An 18,109-nucleotide genomic window follows, 5' to 3' on the forward strand; every position below is an offset into this window, starting at 1 on the left:
GGTGGTTTGGTTTCTCTGGGGAGTGTGCTAAAGGGCCATCCCAACTTCAGAGCTCCCCGTGGGACTGGCTGAGGCCTCTGTTACACTGAGCCGTAGTTCAACGTCTCCTTCGGCCCAATCCTGCCTCCTCCATCCCTAAGGAAATGTGGTTCTAAAGCCACCCCCGCCCCTGAGCATAAATCTCAGGCTCAGAGTCTGTTTCCCAGAGGAATCTTACAGGTTTAAATCCTGCCGGAGGCAAGGGGACTGGGTCCTGGTACCACGCCCCCACCTGCTGCTGGGTGGGAAAGGACCGAAGCTCTAGCCCAGGGCAGCACAGCTGGGAGCCCTCAGGAGTGTACACTCTCGGCAGCTGGGGGAGTGAGCGCCTCCGTTCTGAGGGGTGGGAGGATCTGGCAGTGCACCCCAGCTCCTGTATGTAAGTGCAACACAAAGCGGGGAATATACGGGGAGAGGGAGATGAGGAAAGACCCATGCTGTTACATGGTCTCTCTTTTTTATTGTTACATTTAATCCTTCAGAATTCTTCTCCTGCCGTCGACTTCAGGATGATGAACCAAGTACATTACACCAGTCTAATCAATGATGAAACCATAGCAGTCTGGAGACGAAAACTCTCAGAACACAACAATGCAAGTACAATCAAGTATGTGGTTGCATGTTTTCATGTTGTTTCAGAGTGTGTTGGAACTTCCTAGCTTGGTGATTTTTTTCCCTACTTCCGGCTTGAGGTTGTGAATATAAATGGAGTTTTACATTTCAGGGAATCAGTTTTTGGGCACATGTTTACTCAGGATTCGGTGCCCTTAGACCCGGATAACGTAATAGGTTGTTCCCCCGTTTTCTCACAGAACGTGTTCCTCAGCCTCCCTTGTTTGGATCTCAGTCCTGACCGATGAAGGCCTGAGCTGGCCTTTCTGCTAAGAAAGCTCAGTGTTATTGTTTAACTCCAAGACTTTCTTCATATGCATATTCCAAAGCGCATCCCAAATCGAAGACAGCTTATTTTACCTAATCTGAGTCATTTCGCATTTTCACATTCAGAATGATCAGTTGAGATAGTAATTCGGTGTCCGGTAGAGAAAAAAGTACAGTTAAAGGACTGAGGCCTTTCAGCAAGTTTATTTCATTCTTAAAAGAGAATTTATTTATTTATTTATTTTACATTTTTACACATTTTATTGGCTTTCCTCAGCACTTCCATTTTTCTGCAGAGTCTAATTCTTGGGAATGAATGAATCAGGCTGAATATTAGGTGGTGACGGTTCCCAGAAATGTGTATAAAGCATCTTGCTTTATGATAGAGATCGTAGTGGAGCAAATGCCCAGGGCCCTAAAGTTTGGGCACACTAGGTGGCAGCTTTTTTTTTTTTGCGGTACGCGGGCCTCTCACTGCTGTGGCCTGTCCCGTTGCGGAGCACAGGCTCCGGATGCGCAGGCTCAGCGGCCGTGGCTCACGGGCCCAGCCGCTCCGCGGCATGTGGGATCTTCCCGGACCGGGGCACGAACCCGTGTCCCCTGCATCGGCAGGCGGACTCTCAACCGCTGCACCACCAGGGAAGCCCCAGGTGGCAGCTTTTTGAGTGGAGGATCATTGGGAATGCCCTAGAGCACCTCTATGGCAGTCCTCCTAATCCCTCTAACTTTGGGCAGTTCTGCTGGGACGCTCAGGCTGGAAGGTGGCAGGGAAGGGGCTGGGGGCCTAGACTCACCATGGGAGGGGTGGGGGGACTGAGACCTCCTTGGCTGGGACCTTGACACTTCACTAATGCTTAGTTTTCTTCCTTTTTTTTTTTTTTTAAGATGTTGGGGGTAGGAGTTTTTATTAATTAATTTATTTTTGCTGTGTTGGGTCTTCGTTTCTGTGAGAGGGCTTTCTCTAGTTGAGGCGAGTGGGGGCCACTCTTCATCACGGTGTGCGGGCCTCTCACTATCGCGGCCTCTCTTGTCGCGGAGCACAGGCTCCGGACGCGCAAGCTCAGTAGCTGTGGCTCACTGGCCCAGTTGCTCCGCGGCATGTGGGATCCTCCCAGACCAGGGCTCGAACCCGTGTCCCCTGCACTGGCAGGCAGATTCTCAACCGCTGTGCCACCAGGGAAGCCCTAATTCTTAGTTTTCTTATTTACAGAAGGACAGGATGCAAGAAATGGTCTCTAAAGATCTTTCCTGACCCGGATTCTCTGATTAATAGAAGTTGCCGTCATCCCCTCCTCAACCGTATATTTGTTTTATTCCTTCCCTTTTCCTTATATTAAATAAGAGGGTCCGGGGTTCCTGACTGCAGTTTCACCCTGGGTCCTCAGAAACTAGCGGTTTCCTCAGACACTATGTAATCTAGGTAATAGGAATAAACACTTATTTCACTTATTTTTAGTTTCTTTCTCAGATGGGTAACAAAGTAGAAGGAAGTACTTGTTTGGTTATTAATTCGCAAAGATACTGTCTGTGTTTGGTAAATAACAGCTCAGCTTCTCTTTTTTTGGTTATATTTTGTGTTCACTTTTGGAGGTGAGGTGGGGAGTGTCTTAGATGATTGGTGGGAAAAGAACGTTCAATGTCATTATTATTAGGCCCAAGAGTTTTCTTTTGGTAGCTTTGATACTGTCTCTTTATTTTCTTTTAACATGACTTAAGGAAAACTTAAGCTCTCGTCCATTTTGAGACATGACACAATGTTTCTAAGCAATGTACATTTTCCAAGGCTTCACCTGGGTAAGAAAAAGCGGCTGTTAATGAAACCCTGGAAAAGAGGACTAACCCTGGAATAGAGGACTAAGCCTGTTGTTTAATGCTTAAACAGCCATTTATTTGTAATTATTAAAGGCTTCCCTCCCTTTTTCTTCCTGAGCAGCGGTGTCATTCAGATATTATCTTCGGCAGCCTGTTGGAATGGAAGTTTTCTTGAGAAAAAGTAAGTGATTTATTAGTCTTTAAAAAAAAAAAACCAAAAAAACACATGTGATGCAAATACTTACTTAGCAAAGGCCGTGAAAGACTTCTGTTCTCTTTGATGGTGGTTGACCTTAATTCAGTGGATAAGCCAATGATTTGCACAGAAATTGGAACGCCCAATGATGATGAGTGAGAGGACCTCAGGAAGAGCTATGCTGATTCATGCCTGGTTGGCAGAGAAGCAGGTTACCAAAGAGAGACACGGCATCTCAGAAAGGGTTGGTGTAGTCAAAAGTAAGATTTTTCAGGGCAGTCCAAAATGTTAGTCGTATTTATTCTTAAATTCTTAATTCTTTAATCTCTTTGCGGCTTCCCTGGTGGCGCAGTGGTTGAGAGTCCGCCTGCCGATGCAGGGGACACGGGTTCGTGCCCCGGTCCGGGAAGATCCCACATGCCGCGGAGCGGCTGGGCCCGTGAGCCATGGCCGCTGAGCCTGCGCGTCCGGAGCCTGCGCTCCGCAACGGGAGAGGCCACAGCAGTGAGAGGCCCGCGTACTGCAAAAAAAAAAAAAAAAAAAATCTCCTTGGTTTCTTTGGTTTGCTTTCCCATAGTTTTTTCTTTTCTCAGAAGGAGTGAATTTAGGGAAAAAGTTCCAAAGATGCTTCAGGGACTCCTTGGGCTCAGGGCCAGCCCAGCCCACCAGGAAATTACATTTGGCCTGAACTCCCAGGTTGTAAATAATGTTTCTTTGCTAGGCCTTATCCCTTCTGCAAATATCCCCCTCAGAAACTTGCTGCAGCAGGAGGGTCTTGTCATAGGTTTTGATCGTTGGTGATTCCAAGTCCTGACCATCTTTCTATCCTTTTCCTGCCAGTGACAGTGCTAATGAAATCCCACGAAGACTTAGACTTCAATTCTGTGTGAATCTCATCTCCCAGTCCATCCCTGCCCCAAATTCTGTCCCTAACTGGGTTGCAAGATATTGCTTCAGAAACTGTTCAGTTACAGTTAAAGATTGCAAAGTCATTTACTTGTATCATTAGGGCAACTGAAATGAGCTCATCCAGTTCATTTCAGAGTCAATACTTAGGCTTTTCCTCCAGGGAAAAATATTCTGTATTGTGCTCATGTTGGTCTTTTAGAATAGTGGTTCTCAACCAGGCTGATTTGCTTCCCAGGGGACATTCAGCAATCTCTACTGACATTTTTTGGTTGTTACAGTGGTGGAGAATATACTACTGGCATCTAGTGGGCAAAGGCCAGAGATGCTGCCAAGCATCTCACAATTCCACCCACCCAGAAAAGAATTATCCGACCCCAAAAATCAATAGTCCCAAGGTTGAGAAAACTTATTCTAGAGGTACAGCTTTTATGAAAGTTGGGAATGGCTCTTGGCTGGATTTCTTAGGCTATCCATCCTTAGTATCATGGGTTCTGTAGATTTGTGGGTAAAACCTTTATTTTTTTATTTTGTATTTGTTTATTATTATTATTTTTTTTTGCAGTACGCGGGCCTCTCGCTGTTGTGGCCTCTCCCGTTGCGGAGCACAGGCTCCGGACGCGCAGGCTCAGCGGCCATGGCTCACGGGCCCAGCCACTCCGCGGCATGTGGGATCTTCCCGAACCGAGGCACGAACCCGCGTCCCCCGCATCGGCAGGCGGACTCTCAACCACTGCGCCACCAGGGAAACCCATAAACCTTTTTTTTTTAAATGGACTTAGGTGCTATTTCTGGAGTTCTCCTCCTGCTTTATGTAAACTACATCATAGTAAACCAGTGAAAATGAAGATCCAGTTTAACAAAGCATAAATACATGTAGATAAAATATTTTGTTTTTTCTTAACGGCATAGCAGAAGGTACTTCTAAGCATATGGAAGGTTACATATGGGACATTGGAATTAATGTCTATGTTTTGGGCAAATTTATTTTTAGAACGGCAGTAACAAAAGATCCAACAAACAAAGCCTAAGTAGCTCTTCTTGTTTGACCACTTAGGTTCCAATACATATAATTATGTTTTTTTTTCAAATGTTAGAAACTCGACTTATTTTTTATAGATTAAAACAATGATGTCAGATGGTATTAAAACTATCTGAATGTGTCTGTTAAGCATAAACAGAAGGCTGTTTTGCAAATAGTTCTTTTGTCGTTAGCAGACGTGGTATGTTCAAGAGTGGGAATTTAAAAGAGACATTCTCCAAATCTCTAAAAAACTAAGACTTTATTTAAGGTTAGAAAAATGATTAGTTGCTAGGAAGTTAAAAACAGTAGCAGTGAAATTAGTCCTTGAGTAAATGTAATCGTATCCCTTGTGTTAACTGAGCGAGGCATTAACTTTGCATTTATTGTAGATCTGATTTTTTAAAAAATACTTGCTTTAAACTTGGCATTTGTTGAGTGGGCCAGTTTGCACAAGGGATGTTTTTTGCACCTAGGCATAGCATCTATGTCTAGTTCAATGTACCGCAATGACAGAAAGAGTCAAAAATACAAAAGTAAATCAGGAAAAGAACACTGTGCATATAAATTTCAAGACAGCCTCAAATTGAAATGATGCTCCTTGTACTTTGACTTGAAGGAAAAAAGACTTGAAAAAAATTTTTTTTAATTAATTTATTTTTGTCTGCGTTGGGTCTTCGTTGCTGCACGTGGGCTTTATCTAATTGTGGAGAGCGGGGGCTACTCCTCACTATGGTGCACGGGCTTCTCACTGCGGTGGCTTCTCTTGTTGCGGAGCACGGGCTCTAGGTGCACAGGCTTCAGTAGTTGTGGCTCACGGGCTCAGTAGTTGTGGCTCACGGGCTTTAGAGCGCAGGCTCAGTAGTTGTGGCGCATGGGCTTAGTTGCTCCGCGGCATGTGGGATCCTCCTGGACCAGGGCTCGAACCTGTGTCCCCTGCCTTGGCAGGTGGATTCTTAACCACTGCGCCACCAGGGAAGCCCAAGACTTGAAAATTTTAAGACCATCTTGAAAAAAGGGATTCTAGAGAGATGTATTCTGTCAGGTTTCCCCAAAGTTAATGTTTTTGTGCATCTGTTCTGCCAGGTCAAATTTAAATCTGATCATCTGATCAGTATGTAGAGTACGTATTTTCTTGACAGCTTTGTAATTCCTACCTATCAGAGTTTTTGTTTCGTTTTTCTTTTATTACATATTTTTTTAAAATTAATTTTTATTGGAGTATAGTTGCTCTACGGTGTTGTGGTAGTTTCTACTGTACAGGAAGATGAATCAGCTTTACATAAACATATATCCCCTCTTTTTTGGATTTCCTTCCCGTTTAGGTCACCACAGTGCATTAAGTAGAGTTCCCTGTGCTATACATATTTTTTGTTTTTGTTTGTTTAGAATTGATGAGCATTTTAAAACAAGTCCCAAAATCCCTGGGATTGACCTGAACTCAACTAGAGTGTTATTTGAGAAGTTAATGAGCTCTCAGCACTCCATGATTCTAGAACAGGTATGGTTTTTTACTTTTACAGAGTGTGTGCTTAAAAATGCATTTTTGCGTTGAAGTAAGTTGACTTTCAAAAGAAAAAGAAAAAGTAGGATGAAAAGGCAGAAGTCTTGTATAAATCATAACTCTGTAAAATATTCACTTTGGGAATTTGACCTGCCTTTATCTTTCTAAGGAAATCCTCCCCCAGAGTGTAAGGTCTGCATGGGCACAGATCTTTGGCTTTTCTTTTCACTGATGTATCCTGAGTGCCCAGACAAGTGCCTGGCTCATAGAGGGTCTTGAGTACATACTGAATGAATGAGAGTTGAGAGACTCAAATAGTTTATGAATTTAGAGATCAGGTAACTAGATCTCAGGTGTGTTTGAATTTCTCAATACTCTTTTCTCTCATGCAGATCTTAAATAGCTTTGAAAGTTGCCTGATTCCTCAGTTGTCAAGTTCACCACCAGATGTTGAAGCAATGAGAATCTACTTAATACTACCAGAGTTTCCCCTGCTCCAGGATTCTAAGTATTACATAACGTTGACTATTCCCCTGGCTATGGCCATTCTGCGGCTGGATACAAACCCCAGCAAAGTCTTAGGTGATTTGCTACACTGAATACCAGAGGTTTTGTGCTTTTTATTTTATTTGTGTGACCATTGGCTCCTGGTGGATTGACCTTGAAGAATCTATTTGTTGCCATTTAATATCCTTAACACTTAAAACTTTTCTTTCTTTGCTGTTAATTTCTAATTTGCAGTTTGAACAAATTGAACCATTATTTAGGTTATTTGAAATGATTTACACCAAACTAATCTTGATTTTTACATATTCACAAAGTTAGATTATTAGACTTTATTTTTTTCTCCTCCTACACTTGCTAGTGGTTAATAGTGCCTCAGAATTAGTGTCCATCTGTTGATTTTTCTCTTATACCTAATTTAGGGGGTGGGAGTGAAATGAACAGTTGTGGTGTGATACACAGGTCTCCAGAAAAGGAGAGGAAGAAAATGACCCCGTGGAGACTTACCAAATGTTTGTTTTGTTTTTCTTTTTTAGGACAGTTGAGCCCACACTGATTTTTGCAGGCTACGGACACTTTGCTGAGATAAGAACCTTCCGTTCCTCAGTGAATTGGAGAGTGTCTCTCATGGGAGTAGAGCCTGAGATGTTTTTATTAATCAAATGCAGAACGTCTGGCACCTGGCTTTTTCCTTTTATTTTATATTTTCCTGGTACCTTTTTTTAAGGTATATTCACTGCAACTCAGTAACTTCTGAGTTCCATATGGAGTAGGATGTTACTCGAGTGTGGTCTCCCCATGAGCAAAGAGACCTGTGTGGCTCAGGATGGAATACTGGCTTTTCCATATTGCTTCCACCTTTTGTAGAAGGTGGGACCATTCTACAGATAATCATGAAAGCACCAGTAAGATGTTAGTCCTTAATTTTTTTTAAGCTCAAAAGCCCTTTGGGGCATATTGTCTCAGGTGTTCTGATAGACTGTGAGGTAGAGATAGCAATCTTTGAAGGAATATTACCTGACTTTTAAAAGTTTGGGGTTTTTTTTTTTTTTACAGGACTTAGGTGGTGGCTGAGAAGAGGGCTAAAAGGACGAGGATATGTGAATGCTCCTGCCCGAATTGTGTGCCTGAGCATCTTGTCCACATGTGCCCTTGGAGCTGACCTTTTAGATTAGCATTCCGGATGAATCCTTGAGGAAAAAAATCAAATAAAGCTTTATAACAAAGCTCCAGGATTCTCGTACAGCTGCCACTCTCTCCAGAAGTGCTTTAATGGAATCTTTTTAAAGTTAGTTTTGGGAAACTGTATTTTCGACTAATGCTTATCTTCTAGCTGGAGCAGTTTTTAGCCAGCAGGCAGAAGACATCAGTACTTGATGAAGATCACATGTTGAAATATGTCTTTCCTTTCTTTCTAAAGATAACTGGTGGTCTCAGGTATGCCCGAAATATTTCACGAAGCTGGTAAACCTCTATAAAGGTGCAGTCGTTTATCTACTGAGAGGAAGAAAGACATTCTTAATTCCTGTACTGTTTAACAATTATATTACAGCAGCGCTCAAGCTCTTGGAGAAGTTATACAAGGTGAGCATAGAGAAGAACCAGAGGGGAGAGGGATGCAGAGATAGTAGGATCAGATGATCTACCGAGATGTTCTATGGGAAGCCGTTTACCAGTCGCCTGGGTCTTAGTTGCCCTTGTTCTGTTCTTCATCAGGTAAATCTCAAAGTGAAGCATGTGGAATATGATACATTTTATATTCCTGAGGTTTCCAGTCTTGTGGACATTCAGGAAGACTACCTCATGTGGTTCTTACATCAAGCAGGCATGGTAAGAATTCATGTAAAGCATTATCTCAAAGCTTTCGTCTTTCCTCAGAGCACACGTAAGGGCAAGAAAAGCACATCTGAACTCTAAAATTTGTCCTGGACTTGGATGTTAGTGCTATACCGTGTTTGATCAGCTGGCTTTTGCATTCTTGAAACACTGAAGTGCTTTGAGAAATCGTAAGCAGAGACAAATGGGTAGTCGCCCAGAACGGTATAAATGTTAATTAGCTGCCAACATTAAAAAAAATCAAGGTGTCTAAAGTAGTCAAACTCATAGAAGGTAGAATGGTGGTTGCCAGGGTCTGGGGAAGGAGAAAATGGAGAGTTGTTGTTTAATGGGTATCGACTTTGTTTTACTTATTTATTTTTTAATTGAAGTATAGTTGATTTACGATACTGTGTTAGCTCCAGGTGTACAGCGCAGTGATTCATATATCTGTCTATATCTATATATGTTCCTTTTCAGATTGTTTTCCCTTATAGGGTATGACAGAATATTGAGTAGAGTTCCCTGTGCTCTACAGTAGGTCCTTGTTGTTTATCTGTTTTGTATATAGTGGTGTGTATATGTTAATCCCCAACTCCTAACTTATCCCTCCCCCCACCTTTTCCCCTTTGGTAACCATGAGTTTGTTTTCTATGTCTGTGAGTCTATTTCTGTTTTATAAATAAGTTCATTTGTATCATTGTTTTAGATTCCACGTATAAGTGATATCGTATGATGTTTGTCTTTCTCTGTCTGGCTTACTTCACTTAGTATGAGAATCTCTAGGACTTTGTTTTGCACGATGAAAAAGTTCTGGAGGTTGATTGCACAATTATGCGAATGTAGTTAACACTAATGAACTATACACTTGAAGATGTTAAAGATGGTAAACTTTATATGTCTTTTACCACAATTTTAAAGAGTCAAGGCACATAAAATGTATTTCTGGCTTTTCTTGAAAGTCGGAAGATCTGGCAACATGACCTGTCTTTCCAGATGGTGCCAGTTGGCTGGAGTTCAGTGGGGGCTCTTTGGATGAGGCTGAGACGTGCCAGAGTCCCCACTGCAGCTTGACTTTGACACTGAGGAAAGGATCATTTACTAATTGTCTTCATCTAACAGCTAGCCTACTTTAGTCATCATATGTCAGCTGCCTGAACCCTACAGGCTACCTCTGACTTGGGATTACGTGTGTGAAAATGTCACGTATCCCTGACCTGGTTCTCACTATACGTTAGAACTGCGGGTTCCTGCCTGCCACCCTTGGCTTGGCTTCTCAGTTTGATTGTAGACTGGCTTGGGATATATGCAAGGCTTTTTAGGATCCCCCATCTGTGGATTATGTATAAGTTTGAGTGATGTCAGAAGGCAGAGTGATTATTTGGTTATTATATTTAGTGAAGCCATGCATAGCAGACACATTTGAGGTGAGTCCTTGCCAATTTAGCAGATTCATCACTGACATTTAGGCAGTATTTCCCTGTACGCTGTAGGGCTTTTGGAGGTCAGTAGCGGTTTCCAAAAGCAAGGCATTTAAATTGGTTTATTTAACTAAGGAAGAGTTTTTTCTTTGTTAAATAACAGCTGATCAATGCCAGACACAATATTGTGTTTTTAGTAAGACTTCTGATTACTTTAAGAAACCCAAATCCTTTTCAAAAAAGTGGATGAGTCTTCAAAACGGGGTTTACATGGAAATTTAACGCGGAGGCTAGCAGTGAACTGTGTTTTCACCTGCTGATTTAGAAATTGTAAGAAGATAAACCTCTCTGTTTTATCAGTTTGTGAATATTCTTTGAATCATAAAATGTTAAGAGCTGAAGTAAGCCTTATGAATTATTTAGCCAACTGCTTTGTTTCTAGGTGAGAAATTGGAGGCCCAGAGAAGCTAAACAATTTTTCCACCAATTCAGTTAGCTTAAAAGCCAGTTTTCCTGACTTCTGATCTACCCTTTCTTGCTGCTGAGTAAATAATCCTAATGAGCCGTAATTCTTTTTGACCCTGAAAAAGAAGTTGCTGGTGTTAAAATATAGGTTACCATGACTGTGGTCTCTGAATGGAGATACTTAAGTGAGCAACTTTTATAGTTCCTTTCTCTTAACATTTGATAAGCAAATATAAGTCTTAAATACCAGCTGCTCATCTCCTCTTCAAAAATTAGTTATTATAGAAAGATAGAAAATTAGGTGAAATTACTGGGTGACCTTTTGTGATTTCCGTGGCATTTTTTTCTGTTATACAATGCTATTAGAAATTAAAGTTTATATTTCTTCATATCTTGGATTTTAACGTAAAATGCTAAAGCTATTTCATATATTGATTCACGTTTTTTTGACTACTTTTTTTTCGAGGTATAATTGACATGTAACATTATATTAGTTTCAGGTGTATAGCATAATGACTTGATACTTACATACACTGTGCAATGATCATCACAGTAAGTCTAGTCACTGTCTGTCGCCACACAGTTAACAAATTTTGTTTTGCTTGTGATGAGAACTTTTAAGATTTACTGTCTTAGCAGCTTTAGCAACTAAAATATGCAACGCAGTTTTACTGTCTGTAGTCACTATGCTGTGCGTTATATCACTGTGACGTATTTATTTTACAACTGGAAGTTTGTACCTTTGACCCTCCTCACACATTTTACTCACCCGCTCTCCCCTCTCCCCTCTGGCAGCCACTACACTGTCTCTTTATCTATGAGCTTGTTGTTGTTTTGCTTTGCTTTGCTTTGTTTGTTTAGATTCCAAGTATAAGTGAAATAATACAGCATTTGTCTTTCTTTGTCTGACTTATTTCACTTAGCATAGTGCCTTCAAGGTCCATCCAGGTTGTTGAAAATGGCAAGATTCCAGTTTTTTTTTGATGTCTGAGTGTTACCGAACCAAACTTGGGTCCTTTTGCTCGCACTCAGTAAAGCCAATTTCTGACACCGGGTTGTGGGAAGGAAAGTGCAGCATTCACTGCAGGGTACCAAGCAAGGAGTCCGGGGAAGCTAGTGTTCAAAACACCCGAACTCCCCGGTGGGTTTCAGGAAAGCGTTTTTAAAGGCCAGGTGAGGGAGGGGAGTCGCGGAGTATGTAATCTGCCTGCGCACAAGTCTCTGGTTGGTTGATGGTGAGGTAACAGGGCAGTGTCACATTATCAATCCTCAGGCTCCAGTAGGTCTGGCGGCTGTGCGCTCCTGGTCATCAGGTAGGTAGTTTCTTCCATTTGGTTGTGGTTTTAGTATCTGCAAGGCAACTCAGGAAATGCGCATCAGGTATTGTTATCTAGGTCCTTCAGAGAGGAGCTACAGGCAGAGGGTATGGGGGAGGGGTCCGTCCTGGGAAGGCCCCATAGGGTCCTGCTCGGTTACAGGAGTACTATTCCACTGTGTGTGTATATACCCCATCTTCTTTATCCCTTCACCCATCTGTGGACGCTTCGGTTGTTTCCATATCTTGGCTAATGTAAATAAGGCTGCTATGGATATGGGGGTACATGAATCTTTTCGAATTAGTGTTTTTGTATTCCTTGGACAAATACCCAGAAGTGGAACTGCTGGATCATATGGTAGTTCTATTATCAATTTTTTGAGGAACCTCCATACAGTTTTCCATACTGGCTGCACCAGTTTAAATTCCCACCAACAGTGCACAAGGGTTCCCGTTTCTCCACATCCTTGCCCACCCTTGTTATTTTTTGTCTTTTCGATAATAGACATCCTGACAGGTGTGAGGTGAAACCTCACTGTGGTTTTGACTTGCATTTCCCTGATTAATGATGTTGAGCGTCTTTTCATGTGCCTGTTGGCCATCTGTATGTCCTCTTTGGAAAAATGTCTATTGAAGTCCTCTGCCCATTTTTTAATTGGGTTGGTGTTTTTTTTGTTTTTGTTCTTGTTTTCATATTGAGTTGTATGAGTTCTTTGTTTTGGACATTAACCCCTTATCAGAGATATTGTTTGCAAATACCTCTCCCATTCTGTAGGCTGCCTTTTCATTTTGTTGATGGTTTCCTTTGCTCTGCAGAAGCTTTTTAGTTTGATGTAGTTCCATTTGTTTATTTTTGCTTTTGTTGCCTTTGATTTTGAAGTTGGATCCAAAAAATCATTGCCAAGACTGATGTCAAGTTGCTTACTACCTACGTTTTCTTCTATGAGTTTTATGGTTTTAGGTCTTCCATTCAGGTCTTTAATCCATTTTGAGTTAATTTCCAGTTTTATCCTTTTGTATGTGCCCGTCCAGTTTTCTCAACACCATTTATTGAAGAGACTGTCCTTTTCCCATTGTGTGATGTTGCCTCCTTTACCTAAATTAATTGGCCATATATGCATGGGTTTATTTCTGAGCTTAACCACTTTTAAATCATAGTAATGAACAATGAGTGCATTTTCCCCCAGCTTTACTGAGGGATAATCGACATTGTTGTATATATTTAAAGTGTACAATATGATGATTTGATATACAGTGTGAAATGATTACAAAGATCAAGTTAATTAACACATCCATTACCTCACATAGTTAACTTCTTTTTTGGGTGCTTTCAGATGCTTAAGATGTGCTCTCATCAAGTTCCCAGTATTTAATACTGTGTTATTAACTGTAGTCACCATGCTGTGCTTTAGCTCCTTAGAGCTTACTTATAACTGAAAAGATTGTACCCTTTGAGCTATATCTCCCCATCTCCTCCCCTGTTCCCACCCTAGCCCCTGGAAACCATTATTCTGTTTCTGTGAGATTGGCTTTCTTGTTTTTTTTTTAGTTTCCACATATAAATGATACCATACAGTGTTTGTCTCTCTCTGTCTGGCTTATTTCACTTAGTGTAAAATGCCCTTTAGTTTCACCCATGTTGTTGCAAATGGCAGGATTGCCTTCTTTTTTATGGATGAATAATGTTCCTGTGTGTCTGTCTGTGTGTCTGTCTGTCTCACACTGTGAGTTTTTATGTGTTAAATTTTTTGCCTGGGCAGTAGCCGAGGCAGTATAGCATACAGTTCCGTGCACGTGCTTTAGTCAAAAAGAACTGGGTTCAAGTCTCAACTCTGGCCTACTACCTATGTGACCTTAGGCAAATTACTTAATTTCTATAAGCCTAGCATCCTCATTTATAAATGTGAATTATAACAGTACTGTGAGAAGTAAATGGGAGAAACCATGGAAAGGCCTTACTTGTCAGAGTACCTAGTACCTGGCATATCATAAGCCCTAATAACTGTTTTTCAGTAAGCAGTCTTGGGCACCTAATGTATGTCATGTGCCGGCTACCACTGGGGATGCGGACACGTACAGGACATGGTGGCTGCCTCTGTGGGGTGTTCAGTGTAGTGCAAAAGGAATTACAAAGGGACATAATATGTATGGGCAAAGGGCTATGGTGTATAAAAGCAACATTCTAAAGTGGCTGCTTTTTGCTTATTTTATTATTATTTTTTAACATCTCTACTGGAGTATAATTGCTTTACAATGGCGTGTTAGTTTCTGCTGTTTAACAAAGTGAATCAGCTGTACATATACATATATCCCCATACCTCCTCCCTCTTGCATCTCCCTCCCACCCTCCCTATCCCACCCCTCTAGGTGGTCACAAAGCACCGAGCTGATCTCCCTGTGCTATGCGGCTGCTTCCCACTAGCTGTCTGTTTTACATTTGGTAGTGTTTATATGTCCATGCCACTCTCTCACTCCGTCCCAGCTTACCCTTCCCTCTCCCCATATCCTCAAGTCCATTCTCTATGTCTGACTCTTTAGTCCTGTCCTGCCACTAGGTTCTTCAGAACCATTTTATTTTAGATTCCATATATATGTGTTAGCATGTGGTATTTGTTTTTCCCTTTATGACTTACTTCACTCTGTATGACAGACTCTAGGTCCATTCACCTCACTACAAATAACTCAGTTTTGTTTCTTTTTATGGCTGAGTAATATTCCATTGTATATATGTGCCACTTCTTTATCCATTCATCCATCGATGGACACTTAGGTTGCTTCCATGCCCTGGCTATTGTAAATAGAGCTGCATTGAACATTGTGGTACATGACTCTTTTTGAATTATGGTTTACTCAGGGTATATGCCCAGTAGTGGGATTCCTGGGTCCTATGGTAGTTCTAGTTTTAGTTTTTTAAGGAACCTCCAAACTGTTCTCCATAGTGGCTGTATCAATTTATGTTCCCACCAACAGTGAAAGAGAGTTCCCTTTTCTCCACACCCTCTCCAGCATTTATTGTTTGTAGATTTTTTGATGATGGCCATTCTGACCGGTGTGAGGTGATACCTCATTGTAGTTTTGAATTGCATTTCTCTAATGATTAGTGATGTTGAGCATCCTTTCATGTGTTTGTTGGCAATCTGTATATCTTCTTTGGAGAAATGTCTATTTAGGTCTTCTGCCCATTTTTGGATTGGGTTGTTTGTTTTTTTGTTATTGAGCTGCATGAGCTGCTTGTAGATTTTGGAGGTTAATCCTTTGTCAGTTGCTTCATTTGCAAATCTTTTCTCCCATTCTGAGGGTTGTCTTTTATATTGTTTATGGTTTGCTTTGCTGTGCAAAAGCTTTTAAATTTCATTAGGTCCCATTTGTTTATTTTGGTTTTAATTTCCATTTCTCTAGGAGGTGGGTCAAAAAGGATCTTACTGTGATTTATGTCATGGAGTGTTCTGCCTGTGTTTTCCTCTAAGAGTTTTATAGTGTCTGGCCTTACATTTACGTCTTTAATCCATTTTGAGTTTATTTTTGTGTATGGTGTTAGGGAGTGTTCTAATTTCCTTCTTTTCCAAGTAGCTGTCCAGTTTTCCCAGCACCACTTATTGAAGAGGCTGTCTTTTCTCCATTATATATTCTTGCCTCCTTTATCAAAAATAAGATGACCATACGTGTGTGGGTTTATCTGTGGGCTTTATATCCTGTTCCATTCATCTATATTTCTGTTTTTGTGCCATCACCATACTGTCTTGATTACTGTAGCTTTGTAGTATAGTTTGAAGTCAGGGAGCCTGGTTGCTCCAGCTCCGTTTTTCTTTCTCAAGATTGCTTTGGATATTCAGGGTCTTTTGTGTTTCCATACAAATTGTGAACTTTTTTGTTCTAGTTCTGTGAAAAATGCCATTGGTAGTTTGATAGGGATTGCATTGAATCTGTAGATTGCTTTGGGTAGTGTAGCCATTCTCACAATGTTGATTCTTCCAATCTGAGAACATGGTATATCTCCCCATCTGTTTGTGTCCTCTTTAGTTTCTTTCATCAGTGTCTTACAGTATTCTGCATGCAGGTCTTTTGTCTCCTTAGGTAGGTTTATTCCTAGGTATTTTATTCTTTTTGTTGCAATGGTAAATGGGAGTGTTTCCTTAATTTTGCTTTCAGATTTTTCATCATTACCGTATAGGAATGCAAGAGATTTCTGTGCATTAATCTTGTATCATGCTACTTTACCAAATTCATTGATTAGCTCTAGTAGTTTTCTGGTAGCATCTTTAGTCTTCTCCATGTATAGTACCATGACATCTGCAAACAGTGACAGCTTTACTTCTTCTTTTCCAATTTGGATTCCTTTTCTTTCTTTTTCTTCTCTGATTGCTGTGGCTAAAACTTCCAAAACTATGTTGAATAATAGTGGTGAGAGCGGACAACCTTGTCTTTTTCCTGATCTTAGAGGAAATGGTTTCAGTTTTTCACCATTGAGAAAGATGTTGGCTGTGGGTTTGTCACATATGGCCTTTATTATGTTGAGGTAAGTTCCCTCTGTGCCTACTTTCTAGAGGGTTTTTAACATAAATGGATGTTGAATTTTGTCAAAAGCTTTGTCTGCATATATTGAGATGATCATATGGTTTTTCTCCTTCAATTTGTTAATATGGTGTATCACATTGATTGATTTGCGTATACTGAAGAATCCTTGCATTCCTGGGATAAACCCCACTTGATCATGGTGTATGATCCTTTCAATGTGCTGTTGGATTCTGTTTGCTAGTATTTTGTTGAGGATTTTTGCATCTATGTTCATGAGTGATATTGGCCTGTAGTTTTCTTTCTTTGTGACATATTTGTCTAGTTTTGGTACCAGGGTGATGGTGGCCTCATAGAATGAGTTTGGGAGCATTCCTCCCTCTGCTATGTTTTGGAAGAGTTTGCAAAGGATAGGTGTAAGCTCTTTTCTAAAATTTGATAGAATTTGTCTGTGAAGCCACCTGGTCCTGGGCTTTTGTTTGTTGGAGGAATTTTAAGCACAGTCTCAATTTCAGTGCTTGTGATTGGCCTGTTTATATTTTCTATTTCTTCCTGGTTCAGTCTCTGAAAGTTGTGCTTTTCTAAGCATTTGTCCATTTCTTCCAGGTTGTCCATTTTATAGGCATAGAGTTGCTTGTAGTAATCTCTCATGATCTTTTGTATTTCTGCAGTGTCAGTGGTTACTTCTCCTTTTTCATTTCTAATTCTATTGATTTGAGTCTTCTCCCTTTTTTTCTTGAGTCTGGCTAATGGTTTATCAATTTTGTTTATCTTCTCAAAGAACCAGCTTTTAGTTTTATTGATCGTTGCTATTGTTTCCTTCATTTCTTTTTCATTTATTTCTGATCTGATCTTTATGATTTCTTTCCTTCTGCTAACTTTGGGGGGTTTTTTTTGTGCTTCTTTCTGTAATTGCTTTAGGTGTAAGGTTAGGTTGTTCATTTGAGATGTTTCTTGTTTCTTGAGGTAGGATTGTATTGCTATGAACTTCCCTCTTGGAACTGCTTTTTGCTATATCCCATAGGTTTTGGGTTGTTGTGTTTTCATTGTTATTTTTTTCTAGATATTTTTTGATTTCCTTTTTGATTTCTTCAGTGATCTCTTGGTTATTAAGTAGTGTATTGTTTATCCTCCATGTGTTTGTATTTTTTACAGATTTTTTCCTGTAATTGATATCTAGTCTCATAGTGTTGTGGTCAGAAGAGATGCTTCATATGATTTCAATTTTCTTAAATTTTCTAAGGCTTCATTTGTGACCCAAGATATGATCTATCCTGGAAAATGTTCCATGAACACTTGAGAGGAAGGTGTATTCTGTTGTGTTTGGGTGGAATGTCCTATAAATATCAATTAAATCCATCTTGTTTAATATATCATGTAAAGCTTGTGTTTCCTTTTTTCTTTTCATTTTGGATGATCTGTCCTTGGAAAGTGGGGTGTTAAAGTCCCCTACTATGATTGTATTATTGTCAATTTCCCCTTTTATGGCTGTTAGCATTTGCCTTATGTTTTGAGGTGCTCTATGTTGGGTTCATAAATATTTACACTTGTTATATCTTCTTGGACTGATCCCTTGATCATTATGTAGTGTCCTTCTTTGTCTCTTCTAATAGTCTTTATTTTAAAGTCTGTTTTGTCTGATATGACAATTGCTACTCCAGCTTTCTTTTGATTTACATTTTCATGGAATATCTTTTTCCATTCCCTCACTTTCAGTCTG

At 40.5% G+C, this 18,109-nt stretch overlaps 1 protein-coding gene across 8 annotated transcripts in view; it reads left to right on the top strand.

Moving 5' to 3' along the window:
* HERC3 (HECT and RLD domain containing E3 ubiquitin protein ligase 3) overlaps positions 1 to 18,109 on the top strand; it is a 137,031-nt gene that overhangs the window by 56,431 nt on the left and 62,491 nt on the right. For 7 of the 8 annotated variants that reach the window (XR_003795420.1, XR_003795419.1, XM_029234523.1 and 4 more), the window contains 6 exons: positions 522 to 646; positions 2,852 to 2,911; positions 6,243 to 6,354; positions 6,750 to 6,939; positions 8,282 to 8,445; positions 8,578 to 8,691. Coding sequence is in view for 5 of the 8 variants with exons in the window: in XM_029234523.1 (XP_029090356.1) it covers positions 522 to 646; positions 2,852 to 2,911; positions 6,243 to 6,354; positions 6,750 to 6,939; positions 8,282 to 8,445; positions 8,578 to 8,691 (765 nt within the window). In the remaining 3 variants the exon portion in view is untranslated. Of the gene's footprint in view, positions 1 to 521; positions 647 to 2,851; positions 2,912 to 6,242; positions 6,355 to 6,749; positions 6,940 to 8,281; positions 8,446 to 8,577; positions 8,692 to 11,056; positions 11,115 to 18,109 lie in introns of all 8 variants that reach the window. The other variant, XR_003795421.1, reaches the window with a different exon arrangement.

Source organism: Monodon monoceros, unplaced genomic scaffold, assembly GCF_005190385.1.
Source record: "Monodon monoceros isolate NGI ecotype Baffin Bay Population unplaced genomic scaffold, NGI_Narwhal_1 Super_Scaffold_20, whole genome shotgun sequence".
Taxonomy (NCBI): Eukaryota; Metazoa; Chordata; class Mammalia; order Artiodactyla; family Monodontidae; genus Monodon; species Monodon monoceros.